This window comes from Caretta caretta, chromosome 6 (genome assembly GCF_965140235.1).
Source record: "Caretta caretta isolate rCarCar2 chromosome 6, rCarCar1.hap1, whole genome shotgun sequence".
NCBI classification, from domain to species: Eukaryota; Metazoa; Chordata; order Testudines; family Cheloniidae; genus Caretta; species Caretta caretta.
The window spans coordinates 120,717,375-120,745,360 of NC_134211.1; the positions used below are offsets into that span (position 1 = coordinate 120,717,375).

Genomic DNA, 27,986 nt, shown 5'->3' on the forward strand with positions numbered 1-27,986 from the left:
GTCTCTTATAGTCCTGCTGCTTCTTATGGTTGGCCTCATACTTCGGGAGGGCAGCCTGGGCCAGCGTCTGCTGAGGCTTGAACTTAGGTTTTGCCAGAACTGGAACATAGAGGCCCAGAGTCTGGAGGGTTGTGTAGGATTCCTTCATGCCATGCAGCCTTGTATCCGTTTCCTCCGCAAACAGAGCTTTCCCGTCAAATGGGAGATCCTGCATGGAATACTGAGCCTCGCTGGACAGCCCAGAGAGCAGGAGCCATGACGCCCGTTTCACAGACATCGCGGAGGCCATTGATCGTGCGGCCGTATCCGCAGCATCCAAGGCTGCCTGCAGGGATGCCTTAGCAGCCGCTGCCCCTTCCTCCACTAGCGCCTGGAAACTCCTTCCTATTGTGCTCCTGGAGGGAGTCCTCAAACTTGGGCAGGGAGCCCCACAGATTGAATTCGTACTGGCCCAGGAGAGCCTGATGGTTTGCCACTCGTAACTGGAAGCTCCAAGATGAATAAATTTTTCCTTCCGAAAGAGTCCAGTCTCCGAGAGTCTTTGTTCTTTGGGGTCGGGGCTGGCTGACCCTGCCGTTCCCTGTGGTTGACCAACTCGACCACCAGGGGGACCGAGTGAGTATACAGATACTCACGCCCCTTAGTGGGTACAAAGTACTTGCGTTCCACCTTTTTAGAGATGGAGTCAAGGAGACCGCTGTTTGCCACAGGGCATTTGAAATCTTAGCCACCCCTTCATGGAGAGGCAAGGCCACCCTATCCAGTGCCGATGGGGAGAACACGTTAAACAGGGAATCTGAGGGCTCCTCCATCTCCTCTGCCTGGAGGTGGAGGCTTGCTGCCACCCTCTTTAAGAGTTCTTGGTGGTTCTGAAGTCCTCCTGCAGGATACGGGGGGGGGCAGGGCCGCAATCGCCTCCTCCAGGTTGGACTCTGGGCACGGTGCCGAGGACGCACGTCCCACCACCTCCTTTCTTGGGGGTCTGGAGAGGGAGGCCGACGGTGCCTCCGAAGCTCCAGCCACCGAGCGAGTTCCCACTGGGGGCTGCGCCGGAGGCCACAGTGCCCACTGGTACCATTGGGCCGGCCATGATGCTCCGTGCCACTGCATCTGCTGTGGCACCAGCGGGGCTGGTTGTTCGGGTTGGCTGGCCTTGCCCATCGAAGGACAGCTATGAATGGTTATGGCTGGCGTAAGATCTGTTGCTGTTTCTGGACCAGGAGGAGCAGCAGTGCCGGGATCTACGACAGTCATGGGACCGCGATCTCGACATGGAGGACCAATACCAGCGGTAACAGCTGCTCCGTGAACGGCCTCGATGGGCGGACCCGCAACAGTGAAAAGCTGGCAATCGACGCCCAGCAGTGCATTGTCTTGGCAGAGACTTGGAGTGGGAGTCCGAGCGGGAACGGTGTCGACGACCATGCCACGACTGACTGCGGTACCCTCTCCGAGACAAGGACTGATGGCGACGCCCGCTGTGCTCCCGCTGATATTTGCTCCTTGAGGATGAGTGGTGCCGCGAGTCCCAGCCGGACGGAACCAAGCCAGACAGTCTGGTTGGCGCCGAGGTTGATCCACCTGGACTCTGCCCTGAGCGATCGCTGTGGGGTGATTGGCATGGGGAACGTTCTCTCGATCGAGACCGGTACTGGGCCGGAGGCGACTGCGGAGATCCCAGTGGCGGCTTGCCTCTGGAGTGCGGGGCCGACATCGGCAGCGCTCCAGGCACCGGCGTGGAAAGAATGTCCCATGCCGCCTGGAGAGCTTCAGGGGTGGACAGCATTCGGACATCCGGAGAGGCCTGTTCTGAAGGGGCTGGGCTACTACACTGAGTCGGAGGCCTGGGGCCCAGTGGGGATCGAGGACTGCCCGACACGGGCCTAGCCTCTGTCCCAGACTTCCGTCTGTGCCACTGCAAAAAGAGGGTCTTCCTGGCCCTCTTGGAGTGCCCCGACTGGTCGATGACACCGGAGGTTCGCCGCGTACCGATGCCGCGGTGCTGGGTACCAGTTTGGAGCGGTGTACCGAGGTCAGGGTCAGCACTGACTCCATCAGGATGGCCCGGAGCCTAATGTCCCTTTCTCTTTTGGTCCGAGGCTTAAACGGACTTGCAAATCTTGCACCTTTCGCTGATATGGGTTTCTCCCAAGCAGCGCAAACAGTGTGCGTCTGGGTCACTTCTTGGCACAGAAAGCCTACAAGAGCCGCATGACTTAAACCACAGGGCGCGGGACATGCCCCGGCCTGGGCTCACTGACTAACTAAACTAAACTAAACTAATTACAGGTACTAACGCTGAACGAACAAAAGAACAGTTCTGGGGACGAGCTGCAGCAAAGCTGGAGTAGAGCAGTTCCGACGCACCTTCACTGCTGGCAAGAAAGAACTCAGGGTGGGGGCAGTACGCAGCTCCCCTTATACCGCGCCAGGCAGGTGACACTCCAGAGGCTGCAGGGGGCGCTCCCCCCTACAGGTACTGCTAGGGGAAAAACTTCTGGCACCGGTGCACGTGGTGAGCATGCACACCTATTGTGGAATACATGAGCAATCACTCAAAGAAGAACTGTGGATGCTGCTACTATTGTAAAGGATATCAGATAAGAAATTTCCCATTCTATAACCCTATGTCTCCCACAGTACTGTCACATGTGGGAAGTAGGAGGAGAGAACAGGACTAGGGAGGGATGAAGAAGTAGAATAAGAAGTGAAGGAAGGGCTTTTCCCATCAATTGCCAAAACGGAAAGCAACTTCTGGATCAATGCGTGCAGCACCTTCCTTTTGAAGGACGCTTCTGCAGAGGATAGAAAGTCCACCTTATAGTGTCTAATAAAAGGGTTAATAAAGGACCATGTTGCTGCCCAGCAGATCTCCTCAGGGGAAGAACATGGGCAGAAAGTGCCTAAAGACACCGTAGATCTTGTGGAGCGTATTTTGATTCTGTCAAAACAGGTTCAACCTGATGCCTTGTATGCCTTGACAATGCATAATCTGATCCATCTAGCCAGATATAATTTGGATAGCTGGAGCCCTTGTAACTTTGGATGAAAGGAGATGAACAAGGAAGCCAATCTTCTCGTTGAATCAGTGCACTCCATATATCTCTTTAGTACTCCAAAAGCATCCATATTATGCCACAGCTTTTCTGCAGGATGCTGTCCCCTATGTGGCACGAAAAGATGAGTTCACTTTTGACGAGAAAGATTATGAGTTCCTTCATACCACTTTGTCATTATGAATGACTTAATGAGATTTATGCATAGATAAAGCTGCCAACTTAAAGACTCATCTAGAAGTTGTGAAAGCAACCAAGAAATAGGTTTTGATAGATCTGTAGAAAGGTGAGGATCCATGTAAATGGTTTAAAAGGGTGCTTTCAGCGCCAGTGGTAAGTCCCATTTAGGAAAGACTGGTCTGACTTCAGGTCTAACCAGTCTGACTGCTCTGAGAAATCTGAATACTTTGATTCTTTTCCAAGGACATCTAGTAAGATGCTACTTGTGGCCAACATCTGGCTGCGTACTGCAGTGTTGAACTGTCCCTCAAAACTACACACAGGAAGGGAATAGCTCATACGTATCAGAATTGGGGTTGACACCAGACTGCAGAATACGAGTGTCCACATGGATGGGATGGCTACACTGGTAACACTGTTAAAACTCTTCTGTGTACATAGTCTCTAACTATTATTGTTGAGGAGAAACCTTCAAAATGAGAGCCTGAAACAACAGCTCTAGGGTGTGAACTGTCCCATTTATTTCAATGGGTGCTAACTCCAATGCTAATGAGGATACATTGATTGTCAACAGAGTTAATTATTTCACTGCCCTCCAAAGCATAAAGAAAAAGAAAGGGTGTAACTTGAAGTTCTACCCTAGCATTTCCCCAAAGTGCAAGTTGCACCAAGAGATAAGAGGGCAAATGCAGAAGGGTTATACATTACCACAGGTAGGCCTTTAACATGACATGGCAAGACAGCAATGGGGGTACAACAGATTTCATCTTCCTCTAAGGGGACTCAACTTTCAAAAATTTGGGAACTGCTGCATTATCCAGTGACAGAGTAGCTAACTAAAATTAGCATTTTAACATCTTCAGTATCTTCTGGACCTATCTTCTACCACAAGAAATCAGAGAGAAGGACTGAACTCAGAGAAAACTCATGGACCAAAGTACCAAAAAATCCTGTCCACATGAAATTGAAAAAACAGAAAGTTTTTTGACAAATACTTATCTTCTTAACTTCTAACAGATTGTACTTTTCATGGGGGAAAAAGGCCAGTTTTCCTGCATAACATTTTATGGACATATCTCCATGCACATTCAAAGCAAAGCTATTACTATAAAAGAGGATGCTTTTGAGGTCTTAAATATTTCTGTCACTCCGGAGACCTGATTTTATGGCTCCACATTATGTTTGTCTTTAAGAACACTATATATATGGTCATGAGCCAAACATGTGTTGCCATTGAAACACTATTTTGCTTTGTGGTTAAAATGCAGGCCATTGCCAACAACAAAAAATAAAAGCAATCCTGGAGAAATATGAAAAATGGAGAACTCATATTAACATTTAAAGAATTTAGATGCTGCTAGGTTCTTTTTATTGTTATTTCTTAAATTGATTTCTTAAGTAGTTTCCCTGTTCGTTTTTAAAGAATAAGCCTTTGTGCAAATAGAAAAAAACTGCCCAAGTAGATTTATTAGTTCTTTTAGAGAAGTTCTGGTCATTATTTTAAAGAGTCATTTGCATAGTTTTGACAAGACTGGAACATATTCTTTGATATACTGTACATTTAATACATATATTTCTGAAGTGAATTTATCATACTGGTCACAAATGGAGCTCTCTGACTGGCTGTCAATAAGGTTATTTGCATGTTCGTATACTTACAGGGTATTACTGACAGTTTTTCTTACTTTTATTTCCAAAATCCATTTGGTAATAAGAACACAATATACGCAATTCATTTTCAAGGGCTGCAACATCACCAAATGATCTATGCTCTGTCAGAATACTTGATATTAACTTACTTCATTGCTATTCTCCAATAAGTGCACATACAGGTAGGTCTCGAATTCTAGTACCACTATTGACTCTGAAGTGCTGTTCTTTGACGGCATGTCTTTATTTATAAGGAGTCTAGGCATGTACAATTAAAACCCAGTTCTTAAAATTAAGTTAACTCTCTTCCTTCATGCATCCGATGAAGTGAGCTGTAGCTCACGAAAGCTTATGCTCAAATAAATTTGTTAGTCTCTAAGGTGCCACAAGTACTCCTTTTCTTTTTGCGAATACAGACTAACACGGCTGCTACTCTGAAACCAGTAAGTAAGAGCTGGCCTATCATTTCTTGTTTCTCCCAACCAAATGTTTTTAGTCATTTAAAAACAAAATTACTTGGCATCCAACCATTTAAAACTACCCCTTTCAATCTCAGATAAAGCTAAACTAAACAAGATGCATATATTGTATAAAGTACAATTTTTAATGCTTTATTTCATATTGAGGAACAGAACAGAACTGAAGGCATCTTTGGGATGTAATTACCTGAATAACATCAGTAACATCCACAAAATTAGTTCCTGGGAACTTTATATCTTCCTCCTCATACTGAGTTTGTTCTGGACCCTTATAAAAGGTAGACAAAAACATACACATCTGAAATTAAAAGGTATAACTGTAGAAAAACTTTATACTGAGAATATGATCAAGCTACAGTGACCATCTTGTTGCACACTAATTAGATCTTAAACAACCACCATGCAAAAATGTTTATCCTAACAGTTAGAGGGATTTCTCTATAGACCAGGAAGAGGACTGGATGGTATCCATTAAGCAATTCAATAAAATGAATGCTAGCACTCCTTGGACTTGGCTGTAGGATTTAATAGAATATCTCTGCTTCAGAATCTCAGGACAACATTATTGTTATAACTATCAAACTTTTTTTTTAAAATACACAAGAGAGGGACAAATGACTGCAAAGTGAATCACTCAATACCTAAATTAAGGTTCCCCAAAGCAACCTTAACTCTACTTCCTTGTGCATAATCATTACAAACTAGTTTTTAATTACATGATCACAAGCTCTTTTGCGGGGGGAGGGGGTGTGATGGGGGACGGGGAGAACACTGCCTCATTCAGTGGCAGAATAAGAATGAAAGTTCAGCGGAATGATGAATGAGTTGTGTAGTGAATGAGGCAGGGGTCTGCAGGAACATCACCTCATGCAGTGAGGAGGCTGGTTGGTGTGCAGTGAATGAAGCAGACACACACATGCTGAACAGTTAAGGAAAAAAGATATATTGAACAGTTGTCTCATTCAGTTCACATAGTTCAGCCTGTGCACTGAATGAGGCAGAGGTCTTGTGGAAGAAACAATACATGATCTTGTAATCATACGCTTCAGTTTGCAACCTTAACATTCTTTACATAGTTTTCTGCCTGGAAGTCACACACAATCTTTATTATTTCCTAAATGCTCTATGACAACTCCTGAAAAGTGATATGGGTAAAATCATGATTCGTAGATCTGAAGGCCAGAAGGGGCCATTATGATCATCTAGTCTGACCTGCACAATATAGGCCATAGCATCTCACCGAGTAGTTAGTGGCTTGCCTGTGTTGCTGTGTAAGGGAGCACAAGGCACCTCCTTACTCCCTTGCACAGCTACCTTGTATTGTCGGTCTGTGTGCAGGGTGGTGAGGTGATCCACAGGGCCACTATTCCCCACCCAAGGCAGGTGGACAGGGAATGGACATAAAGGGTGAAAGGAGTAGGTGAAGTCTTCTCTCTTCCATGTGCCAGCTAATACAGCTCAGCCTGCCTGGATGGAGAAGCAATGTGCTCCTGGTTTGGGCCAACAGCAGATTACTTCCTCCTCCCCGCCGCAAGAGAGTCACAATTCTTTCCCTATGCTGTTCCTGGGGTAGGCACAGTATGCACCATCCCTTACTCAGGGATGGAAGGAAATTAACGATCTACACCCTGTTAAAGATTTTGTTTAAAATAAATAAATAAAAACCCACCCATCTTAGAAGTCGCAATTTAGTTCTCTTTTCTGTTTACTAGTGGGCCTACTTTCTTTAACAAAGAAGGAATACTACATTAGATCATTTGATAGTAATTGAACATTAATGTATTAATATCTACTTATCAAACTAACACCGATTCTTAGGCATTTAGACCAATACCTGAATCAGACTGCTGACAGGAGGAAGTGCTGCTTCAGAGCTTGTAGGAGCCTGGTTTATACTCACGCTGTCATTTGAAAGACTGTCAATATCTACATTTGGTAATACCTAAAATGGAAAACACCACAAGTCCAAAGTCTAAGTCTGTATTAATTAAATTTTCCTCTGTTCAAACTTTTCATAAGAACATGGAATGGCTCCCCATTGTCATGCCTCCACCTGATCAGGACTGGATTTTAAAGACAGATTTAACATAATAAACAAACTAAGAACATTCCCCCAAGAGTACTTCCTTCTCCTTTTTTTCTGTTATCTTACTTTTACTGCTCTCCATTTCATTTGAGGTCTTCAGTTTTGTTATCTATAATAGATTAACACCCTGGGATCTTGTCATCTTGTATGTTTTAATTGCCAAACACATGTATGGTAATTTTACATAATAAATACACCACCCCAATTCACATCAATTATTCAGAATTCTGTGATTGATTGATTAATGGGTCATTTATGTTGCCTTATAAACAACTGTGTTGTTAAGTGTACTTTTAAGTAATAAGCAGTAACTATTAATTTTGTAATAGACACATTGTAATAGATGTACAATCTTTGTACAAAACAGTTAGAAGAAGAATTAGAGCGGTTATGTTCTTTGCAGTGACAAAGATTTTTCAACAGGTACACAAATGCATCAAAAAGAAATGTAAGTACTAGTTTAAATCTTTGACAAAAGCCTCATCACTTGGAACATTTAAAGCTAAACTGAACAAAGCACGACCAAAAAAGTGTGTTGGTGAGAAAAGTAGTGCACTGGCAGAGGGATGGACTACATGTTCTGTCTGGGATTTTTTTTTTTAATTTTTGACTGCTATTATTCCAAAGTAGTTCTATTTAAAGGGGGGAGGGGAGAGGGGGAATACTGACAGCATATCTTCTGCTTCAGTTTGATTCTCCAATGAAAACAAAATACTGAATTTTTGACAAAACATTCTTTTCCATTTCCATGACAACAGACTCATATCACAAACATGGAATTAGGACTTCAGTGGTTGACTGGTCTGAAGGGAAACTGTGTTGCAAGGAAACTCATATTTAAACAAAGATTTTAAATGGCAAAGCATTCAGCCAAGTAAATTGCTATTGTTTTAAATAAATTAAACTCTCCTTTTCAAGTTTGCTCCAGCATGAAAGTCTCCCTCTAAAAAAAATCACAGGGCTGTTTTCTCCTCAACACAAGGATTATACTTTCAGATATGTTCTTTTTCCAAACAACTCTATTCTGGTTAAATAATAAAAATAATTGTAAAAAAATTCAAAACAATTTGCACAGGATGACTGATTTTTGTTTACACTATACCATACGGTGTTAACATTAAGAGAAAAGGCATCCACCAATACCAAGTCATTCACATAGAATCACAGAAGTGTAGAACTGGAAAAGACCATCATAGATCCTCTGGTCCAGACCCCTGCACTCAAGGCAAGACTAATTATTAACTAGACCAGTGGTTCTCAAACTTTTGTACTGGTGACCCCTTTCATATAGCAAGCCTCTCAGTGCAACCCCCCCTTATAAATTAAAAACACTTTTTTATATATTTAACACCATTATAAATGCTGGAGGCAAAGTGGGGTTTGGGGTGGAGGCTGACAACTCGCGACCCTCCATGTAATAACCTCGCGACCCCCTGACAGGTCCCGACCCCCAATTTGAGAACCCCTGAACTAGACCATTCCTGACTGGTGTTTGTCTAACTTGTTCTTAAAAACCTCCAATGACAGAGATTCCACAATTTGTTTCAGTCCTTAACTACCCTAACAGTTAGGAAATTTTTCCTGACGTTCAACCTAAACCTCCCTTACTGCAATGTAAGCCCATTGCTTCTTGTCCTATCCTCCTCGTAACAACCTTTTATGTATTTGAAAACTATTATCATGTCCCCTCTCCGTGTATTCTTCCCCAGACTAAACAAACCCATTTTTAAAAATCTTTCCTCATAGGTCATGTTTTCTAGACCTTTAATCATTTTTGCTCCTCTGGACTTTCTCCAATTTGTCCACGTCTTTCCTGAAATGTGGCGCCCAGAATTGGACACAATACACCACTGAGGCCTTATCAGCGCAAAGTAGAATGGAAGAACTATTTCTTGTGTCTTGCTTTTCAACACTCCTGCTAATACATCCCAGAATGATGTTTGCTTTTTGGCAACAGTGTTACACAGTTCACTCGTATTTAGCTTGTGATCCACTACAACCCGCAGATTCCTTCGTAGGCAGTCATTTCCCATTTTGTATGTGTGTGATTGTTCCTTCTTAAATGGAGTACTTTGACTTTGTCCTTACTAGATTTCATCCTATTTACTTTAGGCCATTTCTCCAGTTTATCTAGATCATTTTGAATTTTAATCCTATACTCTAATGCACTGATAACCCCTCCCAACTTGGTACGTCCACAAACTTTACAAGTGTACTCTCTATGCCATTATCTAAATCATTTGTGAAGATATTGAACAAAACCGGACCCAGGACCAATCCGTGTGGGACTCCACAGCTTGACTGTGAACCACTGATATGTACTCTCTGGGAATGGTTTTCCAACCAGTTATGCACCCACCTTACAGTAGAACCATTTAGGCTATATTTCCCTAGTTTGTTTATGAGAAGGTGATGTGAGATAGTATCAAAACCCTTACTAAAGTCAAGATATATCACATCAACTGCTTCCCACCTATCCACAGGCCTTGTTACCCTGTCAAAGAAAGCTTTTAGGTTGCTGTGACACGATTTGTTCTTGACAAATCCACGTTGACTGTTACTTATCACCTTATTATCTTCTAGGTGTTTGCAAACTGATTGCTTATTTGCTCCATTATCTTTTTGATTACTGAAGTTAAGCTGACTGGTCTCAGATTCATAGACTTTGAGGTCAGAAGGGACCATTATGATCATCTAGTCTGACCCGCTGCACGCCACAGAACCTCACCCACCCACTCCTATAATAGACCCCTAACATCTGGCTGAGTACTGAAGTCCTCAAATCATGATGTAAAGACTTCAAGTTACAGAGAATCCAGCATTTACATTAGTTTAAACTTGCAAGTGACCCGTGTCCCACGCTGCATAGGAAGACGAAAACCCAATGGGGTCCCTGCCAATCTGACCCAGGGGAAAATTCCTTCCCAACTCCAAATATGGCGTTCAGTTAGAGCCTGAGCACATGGCCAAAACCTACCAGCAGACACTTGGGAAAGAATTCTCTGTAGTAACTCGGAACCCTCCCCATCTAGTGTCCCATCACTGGCCTTTGGAGATATTTGCTGCTAGCCGTCCCGTAGGCAGTCTCATCATACCATCCCCTCCATAAACTTATCAAGCTCAGTCTTGAAGCTAGTTAGATTTTTTTCCCCCCACTGGTCGTAATTACCCGGGTTGTCCTTATTCTCCTTTTTATAGATTGGCATTATCTTTTCTCTCTTCCCATGCTCTGGAATCTCTGCAGTCTTTCATGAGTTTTTGAAGATAATTGCTAATCGCTCAGATATCTCCTCAGTCAGCTCCTTGAGTATTGTAGGACGTATGACTTGAAGACATCACCCTGGTGACTTGAAGACATCCGATGAAGTGAACTATAGCTCATGAAAGCTTATGCTCAAATAAATTTGTTAGTCTCTAAGGTGCCACAAGTACTCCTTTTCTTTTTAACTTGTCTAAGTAATTTTTAACTTGTTCTTCCCCTATTTTAGCCTCAGATCCTACCTCATTTTCACTGGTATTCACTGTGTTAGTTGTTAGATCGCTACTGACCTTTTTGGTGAAAACAGAAACAAAAAAGGCATTTAGCGCTTCCACCATTCCCACATTTTCTGTTATTGTCTCCCCCCTCCCCCACCATTGAGTAATGGGCCTGCCCTGTCCTTGAATACAAACAATCTTTAGCAAATATTAATAAGTAAAGCAGTTGTTGTTCTTGCTTCATACCTGCACAGTGAGTTTAGGAGGGTCCTTTTTTTCTGATCTCATCTCTATTACTGCTATGTTGGGTTTCTTTAGCTTAGGTTGTGGTTTTGGAGGAGCTGGAAGAACAGAGGCAATCACTGTAACAGGGTGTGGTTTACCAATAATGACTCCAGCAGACTGTGGTGAGATGCCATTAATTTGCGTTTGACCTAAAGAAAGTTAGTCAAGAAACATAAAAATCTTGAATTTATTGATTAAACAGAATAAAGTTAAACTTAATTTAAATCAGAACGTTTTTGTGAATTTTATAAAAATCAGATTAATTTTCTTCCTCTCTGGTCAAAATCTAGTGCCTTATCAGTTACATTTAAATTTTTATGCATTTTTTCATATTAATTTTTTTAATCCTAGATGCCTGAGGATTTTCCCAATTGTTTTCTAGTAGTTCAATTGACTACAGTGCCACCTAGTGTTATGAAACAACAATAACTGCAGTCACCTGTGCTACTCAAAAGCTTGAGTCATCGTAACTGACAGACATTTTTGATCTACGGGATATGGGCTATATAAAATCAATACCTACAGTACACAGTCTCCCCCTGCCTCCTCCTATCTGGAACTAGTAGGCCAGTTAGTCAAGATATGATTCAGGACAGAACATCCTGTGAGCTCTGACTGCAGCCCCTCTTTTTTGTATATTTATTATCTTTAGGTGTCAGCTTAATATTAACCTCTGTCTATATACTAACAGTACTCAGACTAGATCTACTCTCAAGAGGAAACTATCTCAGTGATGATCAATATGCTCTAATCAACTTGGGACAATATTATTGAAACTGCTGGGCAGAAATGATCAATTTATATCTACTCTCTGTCATGCAGATTAAATTCCAGGGCCCAGAATTCATTCTCTGATCAACACTGTCTCCTCCTGTAGAGCCAAAGGCAGAGTCTCAGTGATGGGAAGAGTACCAGGAAGGAGGCTCCTGAAGTACAAAATGCCAGCAATCTCTCCTCTGCCAGAATGTCCTCAAACGGGCAGCACAAGGTGTGAGTGGTGCTGGCTAGGAGTGGGCCTGGCTAAAAGAAACAGAGGATACACAGATTCCCACCACAGCCTCTGCATGTTAAGCTTCTACTGAGTCCCATCAGAATTTAAAACTGCGCCCCCATACCAGGGTCCCCAAAGGAAGGGCAGCTGTAAATCTCCAGGGGCACAGAAGCCATCACTGATACAGAGAGATAAGAGATGCTTCTCTCAGAAGCAGCAGGGATGAATCTAGCCCAGACAACTCATTAGGTTTTTGGTTGTTCTTACCTAATGGAATAGCCATAGGAATTAGATGGCCTTCAAGTGGACTGGAAACATCAGGCATTTCTCTGCTGGGGCTGAACAGATACTGACTTTCTTTAAGGGGTGCAGAAAGTGGCCGCTGCCTCTTAGGACTGATTATTACTTTCTGTGTGCAAGAGTTGGTTTGTGTTCTTGCTGACCTTACCTTAGTACCTGAAATGAGAATCAACTAAATTATACATCTCTCACGTGCATTCACACAATGTCATATGCTAGTATAAAGCTTATGTAATACAAATTGTTTGATTGTAATAACTATGTATAACAGCTTTAAAAACAGAGACGGTATTACCAGCCATTGTTCTAATAAATAAAAAATATTGGAAGTGATGAATATGTTATATTCCTCAATACTGACAGCAGAAAGAAATTCTGTAAAGATACACCAAACTCACAACTTCCCCCACCAAAAATACCTGTTTTATGGCACTCCACCCTGCCAATGAATTTTCTTCTGTTTTTATTTTGCACAGCACTCAAACCAAGTGATCAGTAACTGAAACTGCTATCGAAACAGAGTAGGCTGACCTTCAAGGATTTATGAAAGAGAGAAAAGTAAATATAGGGCTGTATGTGAAACACCATAAGGAATAAGGGAAATTCTATATACAACCCTGTATTTAGTTAAAGAAAGCAGCTCTCCTTCCATTTAAATAACATGTAACACAAAAACTTAAGTAGAAACTACCTCTGACATTGACTGAAAATATATCACAACATAAAATGCCTAAGACCAATTAGAAAAGGAGTACTTGTGGCACCTTAGAGACTAACCAATTTATTTGAGCATGAGCTTTCGTGAGCTACAGCTCACTTCAAGCTCATGCTCAAATAAATTGGTTAGTCTCTAAGGTGCCACAAGTACTCCTTTTCTTTTTGCGAATACAGACTAACACGGCTGTTCCTCTAAGACCAATTAGAAAAAGAAACAACAGGTGTATACTATACATTGCTGGCTTTATTATCCAATGAACTACAAACTGACCCTGGCAGCACATGCCAATGCCCCTAGGCCTCACTGAACACTAACAAATATATAGCGGGAACCAGTGTGGCTCATCTCTGTGTTAATACGGTTAAAATAGTTATGAGAGTTACAAAAATGTGTTTAGACTTTATGAAAGGCATTTAAGTTGTTGCATGTATTAATTTCACTTATAATACCTGTATGCTATGTTATAAGGTAATATTTAAGTGCTTTTCTTCGACTGTAAATCATCAGACAGGAGAGAAGCATTAACAAGTGTAAAATACTAGTTCCCAACAGGTCTTATATTTTGCCCAACAAAAGAAAACCCATCAACACCAAACTAAACATTGTGGAACATCAGAATTGCTTTCTCGGCCTCCATGCAAAGGAGATGTGCAACTGAATTCTTCCCAACATCTGAATTTGCAACTCGAAGTAGAAGGGGAAAAGAAATAAAAAGTCTCCACAAGGAGGAACTGTGGCTTGGTCTACACTACCAACTTATGTCGGTGTAACTACGTCGCTCAGGGGTATGGAAAATCCACTCCGCTGAGCAACATAGTTATACCGATTTAACACCCAGTGTAGACAGTGCTAAGTCAATGGGAGGGCTTCTTCCATCTACATAACTACCCGGGGAGATGGAGTACCTACATTGACAAGAGAAGCTCTCCATTGCAGCACTGTATCTGTAGACACATCCTGTATCTTTTATGCGGCTTGGTCCCTGAGGAGCAAGGATTACTAAGCATAAGCAAAAGATTGCCAGTGCTTGGCATGGATTAACCCTAAAAGACATATAGCGCTTGTTTATTATAGAAGCTTCTATTACCTTTTCAAAATTAAGAGTGACTCACTTGTTTGCATATATGTTTACCTACTTTAACCTTCTAAATAACTTTCTTATTTCCTTTTCCTAGTTAATAAATCTTTTGATAGTTTACTATAGGATTGGCTACATATGTTGTCTTTGGTGTGAGAGCTAAGGTGCAACTGACCTGTGGTAAAGTGACTGGTCCTTTGGGATTTGGTGTACCCTAATTATTATTGTGACTTTTGGTGTAAGGGAACATCTATCACAAAGGTCACCTTGCCTAGGTGACAAGATAGACTGGAGTACCCAAGGGGACTCTCTCTGACTCAATGTTAAGAATGTTATAGTGTGTGAGGCATTTACACTAGATATTTGATTGATAAAATCTAAGTATAGAGCTCACCACCAATTTGGGGTTTGTGTCTTGCTTCTTAACTGTCCACCCTGAGCTTTTTCAACCGCTGCAGCAGGACAAACTGTGAAAACTTCCCACTCATAAATATAGACACAACATCAACATGGGAAAACTGATTTGTCAATCCAGCTTTGAAAATGTATTCACAAACTAACCCTATTTAACAACATCTAAGCATCGAGTGGAACATATATTGAGTACTGTATTTTTTGCTGTGCATGCATAAAACTTCCTATGCAATACACATTCTGTGCAAAAAGTGTACGTTATTCCACATTAAACTTGAGAATTTAAACACAGATAAGGTTCTGCCAGAAGCTGGGACTGGACAACAGGGGATGGATCACACAATAATTGCCCTGTTCTCTTCATTCCCTCTGATGCACTTGGCACTGGCCACTCTCGGACGGCAGGATAGTGGGGCTAGACAAACCATTGGTCTGCCCCAGTATGGCCATTCTTATGTTCTCACATAGCAACACTAGCCTGACCACACTAAACAATAATCTAAAATGTTACCGATATGTATACTCTTTATGATTTAAGGGAGAAATTCTGCTCTCAATTATACTAGTGTGAATCCAGGATAATTAACGAACTGAAGTTGCTCTAGATCCACACCAATATTAAAAAAGTAGCACTATACAATAACAATAAACCACACATTAAATGGATTAAGAAGTGGCTAACTGACAGATCTCAAAAATTAGTTGTCAATGAGGAAACATCATCAAATTGGGGAGTTTCCTAGTGGGTTCCACAAGAATAGGTAGCAGGCCCAACCCTATTAAACATTTTCATAGATGATCCAGAAGAGCATATAAAATCATTGATGATAAATATTTGCAATGACAAAGACTGGCAGAGTGGTAAATAACAATTAGGACTGAGCAGCAAACAGGGCAATCTGAATTTCTTGGTACATTCTCTGAACTAGATTTTCAAGTACTTTTAACACGGCTGTTACTCTGAAACCTTTAATAAAATTAGATTATCTTGACAATCAACCATGAGGCTAACTACTTTCAATGGTTCTGTGGTCTATGTAACATGGTATGCAATCTCCAGGATCGGGAATCAAAAAGGATGTTGATAAATTGGACAGCGGTCAGAGAACAGCCACAAGAACGATTAAAGTGATTAGAAAACATGCCTTATAGTGATAGACTCAAAGAGCTCAATCTATTTAGCTTAACAAAGAGAAAGTTAAAGGGTCACTTGATAACAGTCTACACGTTTCTAGTCTATACCACTATATAGTTTCAATCAATGTAGTATATCAGCATCTCAGAAAAACATGAACAAATTATTTCCAATACCTATTAGAAAGTATTATTTCACCCATTTTACTAACAAGGAACTGAAGCACAGAGGATTTAAGCAACTTGCCCAAGGTCAACCCAAGAATTCTGTGTTGGTAATAAAATTAGGTATTTTAAGTACCAGTCAAGTACCATCCTACCTCAGGCTAAAACCTCAGTTGGAAAGCTTAGGACTAGATTAATTCTATGGAAGCTCTATTTACAGTAATTTCTCATGAAATGACACAGTATATTCCCATCTTCTTCCCTTTTTCCCCTAAAGAGAAAATAAACATGTCTTACTTTATTTATTAACCAGATACAGAGAGATCAATGTAACTTGCACAGAGTTCCAACTAGAGGATAACTACGTTATTTTACTATAGTTTTATTATACCAGGTTGGTGGGACAGAGGGCTCAGCAGTTCCACAGTCCAGGTTGCACCCAGGGGACCCTGTCACAACAAGTCATTACTACTCTTTGATATCCACTAAATTGTTAATCATAATTACCATGTGACATTTAAAGCACAGTCTGACTTATTTCCTAAACTGATCTGTTTTTGCTTTAAAAATTAAAGAATTACCCATCTTCATCCAGTCAATCTCTGTTTATACAGCGTATGGCATATTGACAACATTCACTGTAGTTAAAACACAAAAAGCTCTGTTACTAAACAGATACGGTTTCTATAAAACCCACCTCGACAACAAGTCACATAAGCAAATAAATTAAATGTTAAAACAATTAATGATATGTACTCTCTACTCTTCCACCCCCAGATACACACTTTACCCCTACCTCAATCATGTTTGCCACAAACCACACACTCTAGCCTTTAACTGCCTCCCAGCACCCTAACCAACTACTCCTTCCAATCACACAAGACTCCAAATCAGCCTTCCCTTTTGCACACTATTTTCAGTACATTGAATATCCACACATTTACATTGAGAGAAGTTAATGTAATTGTTTGATAACTCACATTCTCCCTCCACAGTCTCCCATCGTGTCTTGTCTTCTATACTCCTCCTTATGCTTGCTCTCCCTTTCCTACTCTTCATATTCTTCCCCATTTCCTCTCCTATTTCTCTGGCTTCCTCCTACATTCCCCTACATGTCCGCTACACATGTCCTCATTTTCCCCCTTCTACACAACACATTCCCTTCCAACTCTCCTAGGTTTCCTTCCTGCTTCTCAGATTCCCATAGTTTCTGGATCCTCCCAGTGACCCCCTCTGCCTCCTCACACCTTAAAGGGCAACTTAGTGTCACTTTCACTGGGAATGATTCAGGGGGATGGCCATATCTGCTAAACTTCCTCCTGTACAGACTATACAAAAACAGAGGTCTCCAATAGCTTCAGTTGTATTAAGAACAATGGGAAATAGCAACCATTTTGATAGAGGGCAATTCTTTATGAGTTTCTTTGAGGGAGAACAGTCCCCAGGTTTTGCTAATGGAAAACTTTAAAGTTATGAAGAATAATGGCAAAAGTTAATCCTACCCACAATCCTAAAAGTTAGTCCTCATACCAGATCTGCTCAGGATTCACCTCTCTGAAAGTTTATGTGAAATGAGACAATGTTTTTTAAAAGTAACCAGCTGATTAAAAAAGTTTGACTGCCACAAACAAATTTCAGCAACAACTTCAAACATTTTAATGTAGAAATGAAAAGATAACACATACAAACCACACAGACATTTCAAATGGCATAAGAACTAACACTATGTGAGAGATCAAACTAGCTAAAGACATAAAGGGTAACAAGAAAACATTCTTCAAATACATTAGAAGCAAGAAGAAGACCAAGGACAGGGTAGGCGGGGGGAATAACAACAGAAAATGTGGAAATGGCAGAGGTGCTTTGATGATGTCTTTGTTTCAGTTTTCACCAAGAAGGTTGGTGGTGATTGGATGTCTAACACAGTGAATGGCAGTGAAAATGTGGTAGGATCAGAAGAGGCTAAAATAGGGAAAAAACAGTTAAAAATTACTTGGACAAATTAGATGTCTTCAAGTCACCAGGGCCTGTTGAAATGCATCCTAGAATACTCAAGGAGCTGACTGAGGAGATATGTGAACCATTAGTGATTATCTTCGAAAAGTCATGGAAGACAGGAGAGGTAACAGAAGACTGGAAAAGGGCAAATATCATGCCAATCTATAAAAAGGGGAAAGGGACAACCAGGAGAATTATAGACCAGTCAGCTTAACTTCTGTACTCGGAAAGATAACGGAGCAAATAATTAAGCAATCGATTTCCAAACATCTAGAAGATAATAAGGTGATAAGTAACAGTCAGCATGGATTTGTCAAAAACAAATCACGTCAAACCAACCTGATAACTTTCTTTGACAGGGTAACAAGTCTTGTAGATGGAGGGAAGCGGTAAACTTGGTATATCATGACTTTAGTAAAGCTTTTGATACTGTCTCGCATGACCTTCTCATAGACAAACTAGGGAAATGCAACCTAAATTGAGCTACTATAACAGGGGTGGCCAACCTGAGCCTGAGAAGGAGCCAGAATTTAACAATGTACATTGCCAAAGAGCCACAGTAATACATCAGCAGCCCCCCCATCAGCTCCCCGCCCTGCTCCCAGCGCCTCCCACCCACCGGCGGTCCCACCGATCAGCACCTCCCCGCACCTCCTGATCAGCTGTTTCGTGGCATGCAGGAAGCCCGGGGGAGAGAGGGGGAAGGAGCAAGAGCACTGCAGGCTCAGGAGAGGAGGCGGGAAGGGGTGGAGTGGGGGCAGGACCCTTGGCAGAGCCAGGGGTTGAGCAGTGAGCACCCCGTGGCACACTGGAAAGCTGGTGCCTAAAGCGCCAGCCCCGGAGTCGGTGCCTATACAAGGAGCCACATGTTAACTTCTGAAGAGCCGCATGTGGCTCCGGAGCCACAGGTTGGCCACCCATGTACTATAAGGTAGGTGCATAACTGGTTGGAAAACCATTCCCAGAGAGTAGTTATCAGTGGTTCACAGTCATGCTGGAAGGGCATAACGAGTGGGGTCCCGCAGGGATCAGTTCTGGATCCGGTTCTGTTCAATATCTTCATCAATGATTTAGATCATGGCATAGACAGTACACTTATAAAGTTTGTGGACAGTACCAAGCTGGGAGGGGTTGCAAGGGCTTTGGAGGATAGGATTAAATTTCAAAATGATTTGGACAAACTGGAGAAATGGTCTGAAGTAAACAGGATGAAATTCAAGAAGCACAAATGCAAAGTACTCCACTTAAGAAGGAACAATCAGTTGTACACATACAAAATGAGAAAGGACAGCCTAGGAAGGAGTACTGCAGAAAGGGATCTGGGGGTCATAGTGGATCACAAGCTAAATATGAGTCAACAGTGCAACACGAACATCATTCTAGGATGTATTAGCAGAAGTGCTGTAAGCAAGACACGAGAAGTAATTCTTCCGCTCTACTCCGCGCTGTTAGGCCTCATCTGGAGTATTGTGTCCAGCCCTGGGCACCACATTTCAGGAAGGATGTGGACAAATTGGAGAGAGTCCAGAGAAGAGCGACAAAAATTATTTTTTTAGAAAACATGACCTATGAGGGAGGATTTAAGAAATTGGGTTTGTTTAGTCTGGAAAAAAGACAGAGGGGACACAATAGTTTTCAAGTACATAAAAGGTTGTTAAAAGGAGGAGGAAGAAAAATTGTTTTTCTTAACCTCAGAGGATAGGACAAGAAGCAATGGGCTTAAATTGTAGCAAGGGAGGTTTAGGTTGGACATTAGGAAAAACTTCCTAACTGTCAGGGTGGTTAAGCACTGGAATAAATTGCCTAGGGAGGTTGTGGAGTCTCCATCATGGGATATTTTTAAGAGCATGTTAGACAGGGATGGTCTAGATAATACTTAGTCCTGCCATGAGTGCAGGGGACTGGACTAGATGAGCTTGAGGTCCCTTCTAGTTCCATGATTTCACACTTAAAGGCTACCTACATGTATAGAAAAACAGAATTGTAAACCCCATTTTAAATGCAACTTTAACTATGGAGATATGACAAGTGTAATAATTCAACTATATATTTCTTAAAACACAGTGAAAGCATACATTGAATTGATCATGGATCGCTAATCTGTCATAAAAAATGAGAGTTTTGAAAGAGATGGGATCTAAAGTTTGATACAGTAACAAAAAAAAATACTTCCAGAGTATTACGTGCATGTTAAGAAGAGAGACTATAAGCAGAAGGCTGAAGATGAATTTCCATTACAAGTATGAATATCACAGCTATGCCAGTAATAATATAACTTGTTCATTTTACAACATGTACTGGGGATGAATTTCAGAAAGGTTGGCTCTCAAATAATGAGGGGAAAAAGAGAATGGTTATCACAACTCACTAAAGCTTAACTTGAAGAGTGTGCCCACTGTAAACAAGCAACTGAATCTGCTATAAGGAATTTGAAAAGAAAAACCTGAAAGAAAGCACCTAATGGGAAGTGACGACAGACACACCTGTTTATAATTTAAACATTTATATCAAAGGATTACTTACCCCTAACACACTCTATAATTTTTGGTCTTTGAGGTTTGGATTTGGGAGATGGAGAGTTGAACCTGAGATATGGCGCTTTTTTAAGCTTGCTGCGGTGGCCCTGGTAAATTGGTTTCCCATATACCTGGGACAGATACTCTTCATTCTGCTCCACTGCACTTGCTTTCAGAGGTCCCTGCACAGAAGAAAAGTAATTTCTAAATTCTCCATATGTGAAGAACTAAATGTGTAATTATTACTACACATTTTTTTCCAGCAGTTTTACATTTTGTGAAGTATTATGGACAAATAAGATACAGAAATGAAACAGTGTTAGACGAACTGTAAATCTTGACTTATTTATTTATTTATTTATTTATTTTTACTTCCTGTCATAAATATAAAGGGAATGGTAACCGCCTTTCTGTATACAGTGCTATAAAATCCCTCCTGGCCAGAGGCAACATCCTGTTACCTGTAAAGGGTTAAGAAGCTCAGCTAACCTGGCTGGCACCTGACCCAAAGGACCAATAAGGGAACAAGATACTTTCAAATCTTGGAGGGGGAAAGGCTTTTGTTTGTGCTCTTTCTTTACATGTTTGTTCTCTCTTGGGACTGAGAGAGGCCAGACAGAAATCCATCTTCTCCAAACCATCCTAATCCAAATCTCCAATATTGCAACCAGTATAGGTAAACCAGGCAAAGCGGATTAGTTTATCTTTTGTTTTATGTGAATCTTCCCTGTGTTAAGAGGGAGGTTTATTCCTGTTCTCTGTAACTTTAAGGTTTTGCCCAGAGGGGGAGCCTCTGTGTTTTGAATCTGAATACCCTGTAAAGTGTTTTTCATCCTGATTTTACAGAAGTGATTCTTTTACCTTTTCTTTAATTAAAATTCTTCTTTTAAGAACCTGATTGATTTTTCATTGTTCTTAAGATCCAAGGGTTTGGGTCTGCATTCACCTGTACCAATTGGTGAGGATTATTATCAAGCCTTCCCCAGGAAAGGGGGTGTAGGGCTTGGGGGGATATTTTGGGGAAAGATGTCTCCAAGTGGCCTCTTTCCCTGTTCTTTGTTTAAAACACTTGGTGGTGGCAGCATACTGTTCAAGGCCAAGGCAAAGTTTGTACCTTGGGGAAGTGTTTAACCTAAGCTGGTAAGAATAAGCTTAGGGGTCTTTCATGCCGGTCCCCACATCTGTACCCTAGAGTTCAGAGTGGGGAAGGAACCCTGACACTTCCTATGTAATTTGATAAATTAGTTTTCGTTATGCATAAGAACTTTTGCATCAATCAGTATCAAGTATACAATCAACTTTACCTTTTTATACCCTGTTACATATTATTTATTAAGTGCCAATTAGCTATGTACTCTACAAGCATAAAAATAAAGCCAGTCCTCACAATGGAAACCCAAAGGAGGGAGCCATTTTATTTTAAATTTGCATTTATGGTAATATTAATTATAAATGAAGTAATGTACACTCAAACTACCCTTTAAACAAACCCTACAAATCCTGTGCCTTATAGCATAATTGTCCAGAATTAAATGTGCAGTATTCCAGATACTACTCAACTAGCACTGTGTGTAGAGGAATATTTGCCTTACATGTGAACATTTTAATTACTGTCAATCATAAAGCAGGACACTGACGGTTCCAATTCAGTTCTCTCCTGGAAACTGAAGTAGGGCCATCATTACCAGAAGGAACTCCAAAAAATAAACAAAACCCTTTACCTCTGCCCTTCCTTCTTTCTTCAGCAAAGTTTCAGAAACTGAATAACTTTTCAAGCTCTGCCTTCTAAAATTATCCTCTGACGCCTTCTCAGAAGGCTTAGCAGCAGATAAATACTTCTTTGTTAAGGATCCTTGGGTTTTTTGAGTTTTTGCTTTAATTTCTTTGTTGGTCTTCATATCCCTGGTATTCTGTGTTCTCTTGATCCATGGAGTCTTTAGATCTTTTTGATTATATTGTGTTTGTTCATAATCACTTTTTGCCATTTCTGCCTAAAGATAAAATGGAAACATAGTCAAACGAGATTTTATCTTCCAGTCTATCAGGAGAGGCTGGGGACAACTTTGAAGTTCTGACAAATGGCTTGTTTTTCATGTTAAACAGTAACTGTGATGTAGTGATTTTCAATAAGCTAAACAAGTTTTAAAATAGGTGTGAATATTTTGTTGTTAAGCTACAAATTGGCCTAATAGTCTCCTGATGTTTTCATATGGAGAGTGAACAATATTTCTTAGAAGTCTACATTTTAAAAAACCACAAGTGTGTCTTACAATGCAAGAAACTTTAACTCATACATTTTCTTCCAGCCATACCTGAATTTCCACACTGATTGCTTTAATCCACTCATCTACCGTCTTTCTGATACGAATCTCCTCCAGTACATTTCTGAAACACAAAGAAGAAAAAGCTACGTTAGGTCAAGGTTTCTCAAACTGTGATGAGTTAGTTCCTGAGAATGTAGTGACCTGTTCTGAGGGAGGCTTTAAAAAGCACTGGGAAAATAAGAATACTACTTACCTACAATTCTTGATCTCTGAAGATATTGGATGTATTCATACTACTTTCCCACATCTGTGCTTCTAGTACATCATTGTTGGAAGCTCCCACAGTTCTATGCCCTAGCACCATTAACATGCCTCACAAGCAGGTGCCATGCACTTACTCTCATGAGATGGTATAGCAGCCCCTATTGCCTCATATGTTCCTTTTTTGAAAAGCAAAAGAGTATGAAAAACATACTCCCAATTTGGTTGGGGAGAGTGAGCAGATGAGTATTTAAAGACAGGTAAGTCTTTTTTTCCAAAAAGGAATTATTATGGATTCCCATTCCCAGAAAATCTTTACAAAAGAGAGACTAGCTTCATTCAAGACAGCAAAGAGATGAGAGTTCAATTACCACCAAAATATATTTTGCAGATATAATTTTATGTAAGCAACTGATAAAATATCTGGAACAGAAACTAGAGAGACATCCTAAAAAAAACAAAGGTGTGAGAAAGATTGGGTGCTCACAACATGGAAACAGGTTCTGTAACACCAATGGTCAAAATCAGATTCATGTCACGAGACAGAGAGCAAGCAATAGTGCACTGAGAAAGCATGCTGAGTATTCTCTGTGGTAGCTTTGCTCATCTGAACAGAAAATAAATATACCTGGGTTGTTATATTGGTGCACGTCGTCGTACTATCTGCACAGAGGTTGGCAACAATTTTAGACACATATTGACTGAATGAGCCCCAACAGGACCTTGAAATTGTGAGCTTACTACAAGGAGTAGCAATAACAAAAACAATCAGACAAACGTTTAAACCCTGGCTGTTCTGGAGACAATCTGATCTACTTTACTAGTATCATATGAAACATGAAGTTAAGGCCTTAAGTGTGCTCTACAAAACAACCCCCTAAAAAGCTTTTCATGCTGAACTTATGACATTTGGTTCAGTTGACCTAGACCTCTTTTTAAATCCTGTAGAGAAGAGAGGGGAAAGATTAACAGAAAACCTTTGCCTCTTGGTGTGACACTGGTAAAACAAGTGCCAGCTCTAGTCAAAGCCGCAGGTGTTAGCTGAGAACTGACAAACTACAGCTGGAAACCAAACCAGCTCACCTGTATGTTAGTTTTGTTCAAAATAGGTATTAGTCTTATAAGAATGTATTCCGTGTTTAGACTCTACGACATAGAATCATAGAATATCAGGGTTGGAAGGGACCTAAGGAGGTCATCTAGTCCAACCCCCTGCTCAAAAGCAGGACCCATTCCCAATTAAATCATCCCAGCCAAGGTTTTGTCAAGCCTGACCTTAAAAGCTTCTAAGGAAGGAGATTCCACCACCTCCCTAGGTAACGCATTCCAGTGCTTCACCACCCTCCTAGTGAAAAAGTTTTTCCTAATATCCAACCTAAACCTCCCCCACTGCAACTTGAGACCATTACTCCTTGTCCTGTCCTCTTCTATCACTGAGAATAGTCTAGAACCATCCTCTCTGCAACCACCTCTCAGGTAAGCAGAAAGCAGCTATCAAATCCCCCCTCATTCTTCTCTTCCGCAGACTAACCAATCCCAGTTCCCTCAGCCTCTCCTCAGAAGTCATGTGTTCCAGACCCCTAATCATTTTTGTTGCCCTTCGCTGGACTCTCTCCAATTTATCCACATCCTTCTTGTAGTGTGGGGCCCAAAACTGGACACAGTACTCCAGATGAGGCCTCACCAATGTCGAATAGAGGGGGACGATCACATCCCTCGATCTGCTCGCTATGCCCCTACTTATACATCCCAAAATGCCATTGGCCTTCTTGGCAACAAGGGCACACTGCTGGCTCATATCCAGCTTCTCGTCCACTGTCACCCCTAGGTCCTTTTCCGCAGAACTGCTGCCTAGCCATTCGGTCCCTAGTCTGTAGCTGTGCATTGGGTTCTTCCATCCTAAGTGCAGGACCCTGCACTTATCCCTATTGAACCTCATCAGATTTCTTTTGGCCCAATCCTCCAATTTGTCTAGGTCCCTCTGTATCCTATCCCTGCCCTCCAGCGTATCTACCACTCCTCCCAGTTTAGTATCATCCGCAAATTTGCTGAGAGTGCAATCCACACCATCCTCCAGATCATTTATGAAGATATTGAACAAAACGGCCCCAGGACCGACCCCTGGGGCACTCCACTTGACACCGGCTGCCAACTAGACATGGAGCCATTGATCACTACCCGTTGAGCCCGACAATCTAGCCAACTTTCTACCCACCTTATAGTGTGCATTCATCCAGCCCATACTTCCTTAACTTGCTGACAAGAATACTGTGGGAGACCGTGTCAAAAGTTTTGCTAAAGTCAAGATACAATACATCCACTGCTTTCCCTTCATCCACAGAACCAGTAATCTCATCATAGAAGGCGATTAGATTAGTCAGGCATGACCTTCCCTTGGTGAATCCATGCTGACTGTTCCTAATCACTTTCCTCTCATGCAAGTGCTTCAGGAGCACTTGACAGTCCTGACATGAGTGTAAGCAAGTTGTTGCATGCATTAATCTCATTTGTAATGTCTGATTTCCATGCTATAAGGAAATTTGTAACTTTTGCTTTGTAACTTCAAAAATATTTGCTCTGAACTTGTGAACCCTGGCACAGGAATCATCTCCCCTCTCCCCGGCCATTCAGGATGCCTCTCAAGTTTGAACAGGCCATTAAGGAACATCACAATACAATGGATTGGTGAATGGCCTTATCAGATCTTGGAAATGCTACTTATAAAGGAGCTCATCTCATGGACTGGAAGGCTAAATGTAACAGACAAAACAGCAAGAAAAATTTTAATCTCTTTGCTGTTTAAACTCTCACAAGGCCAGAGACACTAAACTAAGGCAGAGATCCCCAAGGGTTACCACTGAGTCCACCCTGAAAGACATTTTGAATGGACAGATCACTACATATCTGTCATCTTTAGGAAACACAGATGTTAACTCACTTGTGTGTATATCCTTGCTTGCTTTAACTCATTTCTTTTTCCTCATTAATAAATCTTTAGTCAATTTACTATAGGATTCGCTACAATCATGGTCTTCAGTGTGAGATCTAAGGTACAAATTGATCTGGAGTAAGCTACTCTTGGGACTGGGAGCAACCCGAATATTTTGTGGTCTTTGGCATAAGTGACCATTTATCATCGACTGTAGGGCCTAATGGACTGTATGTGACTCCATTATAGTGATCCAGGAGTTCACATTTGTTTCTGGGCTTGTGAAACTAATTATAGAACACACCACCAGTTTGGGGTGTCTGCCCTGTTTTTGACAGTCTGCCCTGAAGTAAGCTCTCATAGTCATGAGCCACTCCAGATCTGTATTAAGCATCCACTGGACAGGCTAAGTTATTTGGGTACCTGGAAATTACCTTTGGATACAGAAACTTGATCCTAACATCTGAAATTGAGGCTGCAGAGAAGTTAGAGTTTTTACTACCTCAGAAAGCACTGGGACCCGTGGTTTGGAGGCTTGGCCTAAAACCCAGCTAGAACAAGCTGCACTGCCATGCCAGAAAAGGAACAAGTATCAGTTTTCCTTCCAAAAACTTCTCTAAATTTCTCAATGCATTTTTAACCCTCCCTTAATTGAAAGACTTAGTTTGACTGGAAAAAATACGCTAAGAGATTCTAGAAGGAAAAGTAGAAACTCAAAACTTGCCCCATCCTGCCTATGTAAGGCAAACTGAAATTGTGATGCTGATAAGAAACTTAAATTCACCTGGACTGACCAAAAAAAACCCTGAAATTTCATCTTTTGTCACATTTGAACAGGCAAGAACAAAACTGCATCATACTAGAGAATGGCTATATGTACTTAGAAATGAAAAAAGGAGTATATTTCCAGGAAGACTAAGTAATGAAGCAAGGGGATGTGTTTAATTAAATAAAAATATTTTATACTGCTGACAGAGCAAAAACAAATTTAAAAGCCAAAGCCTGCTATAATGTGAATATTCCTAAAAAGTTACAGGTGTTAAACTGATGAAGAGTCTTCTAGATGGGAATGGTATGCAGTGGTGTTTTAGCCGTGTTGGTCCCAGAATATTGGAGAGACAAGGGTGAGGTTGTATCTTTTATTGGACCAACTTCTGCTGGCAAGAGAGACAATCTTTCAAGCCACACAGAGCTCTTCAGGAGGAGAAGAGCTGTGTGTGGCTTCTCTTTGTTAAGCTAAATAAATTGAGCTCTTTTAGGCTATCACTATAAGGCATAAAGAAAAGGAGTACTTGTGGCACCTTAGAGACTAACCAATTTATTTGAGCATGAGCTTTCGTGAGCTACAGCTCACTTCATCGGATGCTGCATCCGATGAAGTGAGCTGTAGCTCACGAAAGCTCATGCTCAAATAAATTGGTTAGTCTCTAAGGTGCCACAAGTACTCCTTTTCTTTTTGCGAATACAGACTAACACGGCTGTTACTCTGAAACCTGTCACTATAAGGCATGTTTTCCAATCCTTTAATCATTCTCATGGCTCTTCTCTGAGCCCTCTCCAATTTTTCAATATCTTTCTTGAATTGTGGGCACCAGAACTGGACACAATATTCCAGCAACAGTTACACCAGTGCCACAAGCAGAGGTAAAATAGCCTCTGTATTCCTACTCAAGATTCCCCTGTTTATGCATCCAAGGATTGCATTAGCCCCTTTTGGCCACAGCGTCACCCTGGGAGTTCATGTTCAGCTAATTATGCACCCTGACCCCCAAATCTTTTTTAGAGTCACTGCCTCCCAGAATAGAGTCCCCCATCCTACATTTTTCCTAGATGTACACATTTAAATTAAGCCATATTAAAACACATATTGTTTGCTTAAGGCCAGCATTCCAAGCTATCCAGATCACCCTATATCAGTGACCTGTTCTTTTCGCTATTTACCACTCCCTCAATTTTTGTGTTGTCTGCACATTTTATTAGCGTTTATGTTTTCACTGATAAAAAT

General features: G+C 41.4%; 1 protein-coding gene across 10 annotated transcripts in view; it reads right to left on the minus strand.

Moving 5' to 3' along the window:
* KIAA0586 (KIAA0586 ortholog) overlaps nt 1-27,986 on the minus strand; it is a 140,066-nt gene that overhangs the window by 70,109 nt on the left and 41,971 nt on the right. For 9 of the 10 annotated variants that reach the window (XM_048851977.2, XM_075129961.1, XM_075129964.1 and 6 more), the window contains exons 14-20: nt 22,840-22,912; nt 22,249-22,518; nt 20,535-20,709; nt 12,472-12,660; nt 11,175-11,362; nt 7,200-7,307; nt 5,553-5,633 (exon numbers count right to left, since the gene is read on the minus strand). In XM_048851977.2, the coding sequence (XP_048707934.1) occupies nt 5,553-5,633; nt 7,200-7,307; nt 11,175-11,362; nt 12,472-12,660; nt 20,535-20,709; nt 22,249-22,518; nt 22,840-22,912 (1,084 nt within the window). The remainder of the gene's footprint in view (nt 1-5,552; nt 5,634-7,199; nt 7,308-11,174; nt 11,363-12,471; nt 12,661-20,534; nt 20,710-22,248; nt 22,519-22,839; nt 22,913-27,986) is intronic. The other variant, XM_075129965.1, reaches the window with a different exon arrangement.